The 9,495-nt window shown below is 34.2% G+C and overlaps 2 protein-coding genes across 6 annotated transcripts in view; one reads left to right on the top strand and one right to left on the bottom strand.

The window, feature by feature from the left end:
• Window positions 1–8,571, bottom strand: part of LOC128678540 (paired box protein Pax-6-like) — a 50,492-nt gene extending 41,921 nt beyond the window's left edge. For 2 of the 5 annotated variants that reach the window (XM_053760123.2, XM_053760126.2), the window contains exons 1-2: window positions 6,197–8,570; window positions 172–298 (exon numbers count right to left, since the gene is read on the bottom strand). In XM_053760123.2, coding sequence (XP_053616098.1) covers window positions 172–265 — 94 coding nt within the window. In that variant the 5' untranslated portion in view covers window positions 266–298; window positions 6,197–8,570. Of the gene's footprint in view, window positions 1–171; window positions 299–6,196 lie in introns of all 5 variants that reach the window. The other 3 variants (XM_053760124.2, XM_053760127.2, XM_053760125.2) reach the window with 2 other exon arrangements.
• LOC128678541 (uncharacterized) lies at window positions 2,523–4,803 on the top strand. The gene is made up of 3 exons (XM_053760128.2): window positions 2,523–2,729; window positions 3,219–4,249; window positions 4,496–4,803. The coding sequence occupies exons 1-3, from the start codon at window positions 2,594–2,596 to the stop codon at window positions 4,526–4,528; spliced, it is 1,200 nt and encodes a 399-aa protein (XP_053616103.1). The 5' UTR covers window positions 2,523–2,593; the 3' UTR covers window positions 4,529–4,803.
• Window positions 8,572–9,495: the final 924 nt, after the last annotated feature.

Below are 9,495 nucleotides of genomic sequence, written 5' to 3'. Positions count from 1 at the left end.
ATACATTTTCCCAGATACATGGGACCTAGTTTTCGATCAGATCTGGGAGCTCTAGGAGTTAGACATGTTAAGCAAGTTTTATAGAAATTTCTACAAATCGCTTTGGAAAACGCCATTACAAATATTGCTCGTGTAATAGATTAAATAAATAAACATGGCAATCACCATTACCTTTACCTTTGTGGGCGAGGTCGTCCATGCGGTCGAGGAGGTTGCCGTCCGGTGGCCAGGGGCTGATCGGCGCCAGCTGTTGGGCCGGCATCATCGTGTACACCCCGTACTCTTCTATGGTGCCGACCTGATGATAGACAGAGACAGAGAGTGTTAAGTGAGTTACTACGCTACTGAGCTTTGTAGCTTTGAGAATTATTTAATTTATAATTTGTCGTAAAAAGTGCCTTTAGAGTGTTGTTTATTCTTCTTTTATAACAAAATGGAGCGATGAATTAATATTTTTTTAAAGGTGCATATTTTTAGCCGCGGGCAGCTAGTTATTAGGTATATAATTGAATTGTGCCTGTGAAGTTTTAATTTCGGAATAAATATTATGATTTTGGTAAACTTAAAATATCACACATGTGATTTTAAAGAGAAGCCGAACACTTGTTGTCAGTCTGTAATTAGCTTGGAAAGTTTGACGAACGTGCGGTCTGAGGGCCAATTTCAAATGAAGATTGTATAATACAGGACAGTGTTTTACGATAATATGTTGTTTTTACAAATTTTGTTATGCAAGACCTTAGATTTTGGCGTAAAAACTTTATCTGTAGCAAGTACAGTTTTTGAGATACAGCCGGGCCCTCAGACAACACTTAAGACTAAGCGCCCTACTTGAAAATTTGGCTTTCACAAAATCTAATTCCATCTTTCACACTTTCTTTTGGAATGTTCACTAAATCCCAAGCATATTTTCATAGAATTTCAAGAAGTGGGCCCTCAGACCACACGCACATGTTTTCTAAGCGATATCGAATCAGAACGGGGACGTCCCGCCTTTGGTAAAACCATAACAAAATACCTAAATCTTCCTAAAAATCCATTCGGTAGTTTTCGAGTTTGTCGAGTTTATACAGACATACGCGTCTGAGGGACTTCTTTTTACAATATATAAGGACTATTTCGTGTCAGACAATAAAGGCTAGATATAAATTGACAAAATATTCTGATCTGTTTACGAAATAATAGTATACTAGCAACATAATAAGGTCGCGCCATACAGCAAAACGCGCCGCGCTTCCGCTCCTTGTGTTACGAAGCTCCTGCCGCTGTCTGCCTCGTTAACTATACATATATACACGTGATTTTTGTATATATGTATATTATTTGTGTAATTTGCTGTTATAGATAGATAATTATATATCGATCGATAGTATAATTAGATATCGATTCGAATAGATTATAGCTACTATTACATAAATTCATCTATCAGCGGTTGACCGTAAGAGATCTCGGCATATAATAAGTTCCTCATTTCTTGCCTTATTACAAGACAAACTAATTATAAGTAAACGCGCATTGTACACATTTTCTGTAATTGCTACCTAATATTTTCATGTACTAATGTTTACATCTTCGTGGGTTCTTAATTCACAAATAGAATCTATATTCTATTTGTGAATTAAGAACCCACGAAGATTTTGGAACTTAGTTGAAATCGATAACTATAAAAACGAGTAGCTCCATTTTTTAATTTCGTATAAAGCTTTAATTTCTTCTAACACCAATTTGTATGTACTCATATCTTTGGCAAATGTTTTATATCTTTCTAATACTTTTTAACCCTAGACGCGGTCAGAGTAGTATCTTACAATGTTTCTGTCTATGTGTATATCTATCTGTGACACCGTGTCCCTAATAGATCCTATCCTAATAGATGAATTGATTTTAATCATATATGTAGTTTGTGATTATTTTATGTATTTTGATCTGTTTTAGTAGATTTACCATGATTCAGCGTCGGTGGATTTAGTTTTTATTATTAATTTTCCTTCAATTAAAAGTAATAAATTTATGGCTTGTTTGACAGTTTAGACTAGACTATTATATACCAACAAAATTTTCCAACAATTCCCACTGATATGCGTGCAACTAGATATGGCAACTGGATAAATTTTTGTTTTCACATAATATTAAAATTGGTACACGGGTAGAATATGACCTAGAAAGTGTCCTATGTGTTATACATAGGATACTTTTTATCCCGAAATTCCCACAGGAGCGAAGCCCCGGGGCGCAGCTACTAAATACATAAAGTAACAAATTAGTTATAGTATAACTAACATCATTCATAGATGTGATTTTAGAAGATAGCTTGTTACATTTATCGTGATAGGTTTATCTCGTGATGATTTATGTAATACTAGACTTTGCCTACAACTTCGTATGTGAGTAAAAATCGCGGGTCGCTAGTATCTAACAATTAGGATGTCACATCGAAAACATTGCATACATTAATAGCAAACGCAAAAAACGCATACGGCACCTAGAACTAATAAATCTTGGGCTTTAGTAAATTAGAATATCACGCTTAAAAATTAAAATGGTATCGGAGCATTCAGTCGTAACGCACACACATTAGAAGTTTTTATTCACAATGCGATACTGCGTGATATTGTGTATTTTTCCTATTAATTTTCTGATTATTTTAAGTGTTGCAGCCGGAAAATGCTTGGTGCCGGACGAATTGATACCAGAATTGTACTCCAAGTACAGGGAAGCCGTGAGCAGTGGTATGTGAATAAATCTCGCACTCTTATTTGAGCGTTCTGCCGTTCCATCCTTAGCCGTTAATCGTCGGAGCCCAGGGTCTGCTTTCCTATTTTTCCCTTCTTCACTTCACACGGTCTCCGATAACATTGATTATATTGTACTGTAGCATTTAATTTTTGTATTCGTATTATATCTATATTTTTGTTATCTATTTTTTGTTGATGTAAATGAACTTTTTGTCTGTCATATCTACTTGTTCGGACCACCGTATATCCTCCTTGATGACGTCAAGCCAAGACTTTTTGGGTTTGCCTTTTCTGGCAAATATTTGCCTTATAGCAACCAAGATAGATGTTATTCAACATTTTACAAAATATTCGTTCTGATAATAGTTAACTACATCTGTTACAAGATGTAGTTAACTATTATCACGTAATTCAGTGAGACATAGTCCATCCAACCAATCCCTGAATTTGATGTCTTAATTATTTAATTTAACTTAATTTTAGGTGGGTTACGGTCATACCGAAGATTGCTTAAAGAGAACAGAGAATATAAAATACATGTCAAGAAGCTTAAAGAAGTTAATGGTTATAAAAGACATAACCTGAGAATCAAGGAAATAGCTAGAGATGGGTCGCCATTGAGTACATTCTACATCAACAATCCACTGGAATCTAAAATGCCCAACTCTTTTCTAACATTCAGCGAGTTTAAAGATGCCTTGACAAATAGAGCTAATCAGAAACGTATGAGTAAGAAAAAAATTACACTTAAAGGTACACTTAAAGGTAAAATATCAAAAAAAAATAAAAATAAAGATAAAAATCCTTTAAGATCACCAGAAAAATTAAAAGCTAAATCAAAACGGCGAGCTGTGAAATCGAAGGACATTAAAAATATGAAATTGATAAAACATTCTAGGGGAAAGCTGTATTTGAGAAATAAGAAATTTAATTATACGAATGGATATGAACACGTTACATATTTTCCACATGTTGAGAGTACCAAATTTAAGAAAACTGTCGACGTTACAAAACGTACTTCAAGTAGGATTTTGGCAGAAAAGAATTCCAAAAATAATATAGTAAAACTCCCAAATATTCCACTGGTTGGAAAAAAAGTTCATAGTAGTAACGTGACCACTGCTAACGCTACTGAAAAAAATGTTGATGCACCGACGGCTTCATCAAGTGCATCAGAGGTTAACTTAAGAAATAATGATGTACCTATAACCACTCCTGCCACAGAAACTCCTGCAAGTGGGACAGATACTACTGTTAGAGAGACGGATACTACTTTAAGTGAGACACAAACTACTGCAAATGACACAGAAACTGCTGCAACTGAGACAGAAACAACTGTGAGTGAGACAATAACTACTGTAAGTGAGACAGAAACTGGTGCAATTGAGACAGAAACGACTGTGAGTGAGACAGAAACTACTACAAGTGAAACAGAAACAACGACCGCTGCTGCAGATACAGAAACGAACGTACCATTGACAGATCCACCTTCTACCAAGCGATCCACTTTAGCGGTAAATTTGCTCTAATTAGTTTACAATTTTATATGAGATTTTTGTATAATGTCAAATTGTATATCTATATTTGAACTACATATCAGAACAGTCTTATGCACTGCCCATATAAGATTAGACATATAGACTTTTTTTTAAAATGATCTAGACAAACAATGTGGTTCAAATAAAAATTACATAATTTTATTTAAAATACTTATATCCGTCGCCACAGCGTCTACATGATTTTTTTTTTTTTTGTTTCAGAGGCCTTTGGTTTTCATGGGAGGAAACAAGTAGATTGGTAGATAAAATGTTTTTTTGGAAACATTTCAAACTCTTGTACAGTTTTTGTCTAACTAGGCAGATTAATTAGGGGTTTTTGCAAAAATACGATTTTTTTTATATTTCACTCACACTTCGAATTAATATTCTTATATATAGGGAGAATACTACTGGTTTGAATAAATGTGTGTCGGTAATACTCATAATTATTTGAACACAATTTTTGTAATATGGATTAATTAAATCGGGTTTAATGTTAAAACTTCTCAAATACAAGATTCAAATTCAAATCATTTATTCAGAAATTAGACCTTCTCGTCAATTTTTATATTTATAGTTATTTCTCACAAGCTACAAAGTACTGGCATTTCGGAACGATCACTGCTGAGAAGAAATGCGGAAAGAAACTCATTTGAACAGTTGGTCCCTATCATCTTTCATTAAGTACATGGAAGTTGGCTAAAGGCTGGCAAAAGTTAGTATTATAAGAACATTAGGTATGTTCTTATATAATACTAGCTTTTGCCCACGGCTTCGCCCGCGTGATATTCTCTCCGAAAGCGGAACAGGCATAATTTTCATACAAACTTTCACCCCCGATCACAGTTATTTCAGGGAGAACTTTTGAAAAAAACAAGTAGCCTATGTTTGAACGGGGCTCTTTAACCCCCTTTACATGCATACCAAATTTCATCAAAATCGGTCCAGCTGTTTAGCTATGAAAGCGGAACAGACAAAAAGACACACGGATTTTAGCATTTATATACAATACTAATATAGTTTGAATAAAAAAGAAAATTTAAAGTACTTTTCTGAGCAGAAATTAAGTATGTACGTATTGTTTTTACAGCTTTTTTTATTGTGTATATAAATAGCTTATATAAATATAACTTAAAATAAATGTCGCCACGAAATTGACGCGGAAAATAGTTTTTGAAGAATAATTCTACTATACTTCAGTAAAATTTGAAAAATAAAATAAATTAGTGAGTTTAAACGTAATATATCTAGGTATTTTAAACTTAAATGAGCGACGAATTATTTCAGGTCATCTTTTGGTCATCATTCATCCAGGTTCGTTCGGAAGAATAAAAAAATGACAGACATGACATATTTATTAGATATTTTTTTAAAGATGTCAGTTTCCTCTGGTACGTACGTGGTAGGTTTGTAGTACAGGCTTTAAGTTTAAAAGTACATAGTTTATTTCTTTTATCTATTTTATCTATTATTACATTAACTTTAGCCTGCACGCCGTCGTCGTTTTCAGCGTCGGTTAAAGTTAAAGTCAAAGTTGACTTGTGCAACCTAATTGTATGTAAGTATTAGATTTAGATGTATTAGAAGCACACATTGTTGGTTTGGTTGTACATTTTTTGCCAATAAGTTACAAATAAACATAAAGTTGTCATTAAAACTATAAATGCTAATTACGTAATTTATTCGGTAACAAACATATTAACATCATAACGATGAAATTTGGACCCGGTATTAGGTGGAGCAGAACGGCACTTACACACACAATAATTATTGAGTTTCTAAAAGTGACTTTCTGCTTTTCATGAATGATTTTTCTTTTCAACTACCGATCTTTTTAACAACAGTATTCCGTATATTGTATATAACGTTTAGCTTCGGAGAAAGTCAATCTAAATATTTCGGATATTTGGCTGTAAAACTCACCTTAAATTACTTCTAAGGTTAAATCCAAGTTATTGCCTCGGCAATAACTACAACAGTCTTCAACTGGCTGCTAAAGACATCACTAAAAACTTATTTCCCTAAACTGATTGTTCACAAAACTTTTGGCTGTACAAAAGAGATTTATTTGCACGACGCGAGCTGAAAACACGCAAAAACTAGTTCCCGCCAAACGAAACGTCAAACTGTCAAACGCGCGGACATCGCGCCTCTGCTTCTGAATAAAGGCGCCACTTCACTGATTACAAAACACAATCTCACGTGCAACGGTGTTCAATGTGTATAGCCCTATAACTATAACGGCACAGCTCCGATCGTCTCCGCCAGAAAGGGACAACTACATCGCCCTCTGCCAGCGCCCATTGTAAACAGCTTACTGCACACAGGACTGCTCATTTGAGTAACAGAGATGCCTATCTTTCCTTTGTGCTCAGCCTTAATCGCGCACCGCCCATTTCTCATTTAACCCCCCAGTGGTGGGGTAGACTTGGACAGTTTAAAATTATCTATTATAATAAAATTATTTCACAAAATAAGGGGTTGGTTATGGTAATGATGTGTTTAATTTATGTCTATATCTTTATCTTTAGAACCGACAGTTATGACAGTTGCTAAACTCATGGCATAATTAAATTTGAACTGGTTCTTAAGATATCGTATACTTTACGAGGAGGTTAGGTAGGTAGGTACTTACATATTAGGTATGTAAGATAAGTAGATGTTCAAAAAAAACAATAGAAAGTAAGTAGGTAATTGAAGTTTAAAGTAATTTAGTATCTTTTTAGTTAACTATTTTATTTTACACGTCTTTAAGTAGGTTTTAAATTAAAAAAAAATAATTTGCTTTTATTTTATATAGATATTTATTTATTTATTCTCAACTGATTAATAGCTATCTGCTATTGGTAGTAGCAGATAAAGCTACATATTATTTTAAAAAATCCATGAATATAATCCTTTCACTAAAGCTGTCCCTCTCCCACACCTACTAATAGGCTTACAGACGTTTGTTCCATCTCTTTTCGTTGCTCACTTGTCATTTGTGTAATAAACGACTGAGCAGAATGAACGAAAACCCACTTCATTGCTTAGTGATAAGGTTGATTATGGTTTAAATTTAAAGGCTCCACAGTTTCTGTCAACATTTGCGGTCGAGTTTCGCGGTTTATCTCCCCCGCACAAATTGTTAGTCACACAATCATTATCTTTGACCAATGGTACGTAACCGCGAAGCTTTTCCAGCCAATCAACGCTAAACAAAATTTTGGAATCGCGCGTTTTCAAATTTAAATTTTTCGTTTTTCTGTCGGTTTTTGAAGTTAACAGTCTTTTTGTACACTCGCGCTATCCAGAATCCTTTTTTAAACTAAGTAAGTTTCTATACCTTCTGGCAGGGATACATTTCATAATGGGTTATGTTGCTATCGGAGGATGCTAGTTCTATATAAATTACTATATAATTCTATATAACTTCACATTTCATAATTTTAATATCCTGTAAATGCTGTCTCACGAATTTCTGGTCTGCGTAATATACAATCGGGGCAGATGAACTTGAAAATAAAATAAACACAGAAATAATCAATAATATATTTTTGTAATCTCTAATGCCGTCCAACTCCTATAAATGATGTTAATTCAAATTTAAAATTGTCTATTTTTCTCCGCATTCTAAGTACGCCGATAGAGACTATATAAAAAAACGTGAAAACAATAAAGATTCTGCCAAAACAAAAATATCTAAACAAAATCCTCAACATGGCTTTTTGTGTAGCAATATTACATATTTATAATCATGCTCAAGCACACACTTAGATTTGGTAAAAAGTCGACTACAATGTGGTATAGCAACTATAGAAAGACCTTTGCGGATGTTTTTCAGTATAACTAGAGTTCTGATCCATATTTTATCAGCCTTACTAAATTTTTAGTGATGAGTGATGAGGAAGTAAGAGTAATATGTAAATATAGAAATCAAAATATAGGAAGTAAAAAGTCATACTTAGTTTCTTTTCGCCAAAAGGAGCGCGTGAGATACTTATAATAAATCATATCATACGTTATATGTACAACTAAATTAATTAAAAAGTGCCTCATCATCATCAATTATCAACATCCATATAAACGTGCCCACTGCTGGGACACTGGCCTTCCTTATGGATGGATATGGGAGTTTGGGCCATGACCCACGCGGGCCCATTGCGGATTGGCGGGTTTAACGACTACAAATACAACCGGGACCAACGGTAATACGTGCTTTCCGAAGCACGGAGGAGCTCAAGATAATTTTGGTCACCCATCCAATGACAGACCATTGTGAGAGTGTCTTATCCGCCACTATCACAGGCCGAGTGCGCTAATCAAAAAGTATCTAGCAAATTTAAAATGTTGTATATAAATCGATATAAATGATAATGATCGTATGACGTCGTAGTTATTAAAATATAATTCAGGAGAAAATATATACAAAATTGGCACTGTTTGGTCTACTATATTAGTATATTTTTTATAATACTTTTCGTGCCTAAGACTGTTTGTGCTACAATAAATGACAAAAAAGAGCCTCCTCTTTTTTGTCAATGGTTTATGTATTTATTGGAGAACGTATATGACTGTATTTGTATGTTCGGTGGTACAGTCCCTGGTCCTAGATACGATAGTTGGAATAAAAAGCCACCTCCACACTAATACGACATTCTCATCGCAGCGCACCGTAAGCAATTGAATGCCTATCAATAGACAGATCGAATGCCACACTAAACAAACATTGGCTCAACGGTTAATTCGTATGCTATCGTAACTTGCTTAACATTCCATCCTTCTTAATATTATAAAGGCGAAAATTTGTGACTATTTTTGTTACTTCTTCACGCTCAAACGCTCAAGCGAGCCTATTTTTATGAAATTTGGTATTGAGGTAGCTGATTTCTCGAATAAACATATTTACTTTTTATCCCAAAAGAACGCGATCCCCTTAGGATTTGGACAAAATGTCTGTATGGCGCTTTATTTTTTTTAATTAGATGGCGATACTGCTCACAAAATTAAAAAGAAAATAAGTAATTGCAACAAATGATAATAATGAGCCGCTGGTCACAGCGCGGGGCGCAGCTAGTAAATCATACTATGAGTATAATCCTAGATCTTTTATTAGTCTATACATATTATAAAACTGCAAGTGGGTTATATCTATACGTAGGAAATATTAAAGAATTCATTATGGGGACTAATAGAGGCCAAAATAATTCTTTTTTTAATTTTTGTCTGTCTGTATATTTGTT

Source organism: Plodia interpunctella, chromosome 20, assembly GCF_027563975.2.
Source record: "Plodia interpunctella isolate USDA-ARS_2022_Savannah chromosome 20, ilPloInte3.2, whole genome shotgun sequence".
Taxonomy (NCBI): Eukaryota; Metazoa; Arthropoda; class Insecta; order Lepidoptera; family Pyralidae; genus Plodia; species Plodia interpunctella.
This window is presented reverse-complemented; position numbering and strand designations above follow the sequence as displayed.

Bases quoted from the DNA above. Each gene is read 5' to 3' on its own strand.
- LOC128678541 (XM_053760128.2), top strand. From the start codon at position 2,594: ATGCGATACTGCGTGATATTGTGTATTTTTCCTATTAATTTTCTGATT. The intron at 2,730-3,218 runs GTATGTGAATAA...ACTTAATTTTAG, and splicing joins CAGGGAAGCCGTGAGCAGTG to GTGGGTTACGGTCATACCGA. The intron at 4,250-4,495 runs GTAAATTTGCTC...TTTTTGTTTCAG, and splicing joins CCAAGCGATCCACTTTAGCG to AGGCCTTTGGTTTTCATGGG.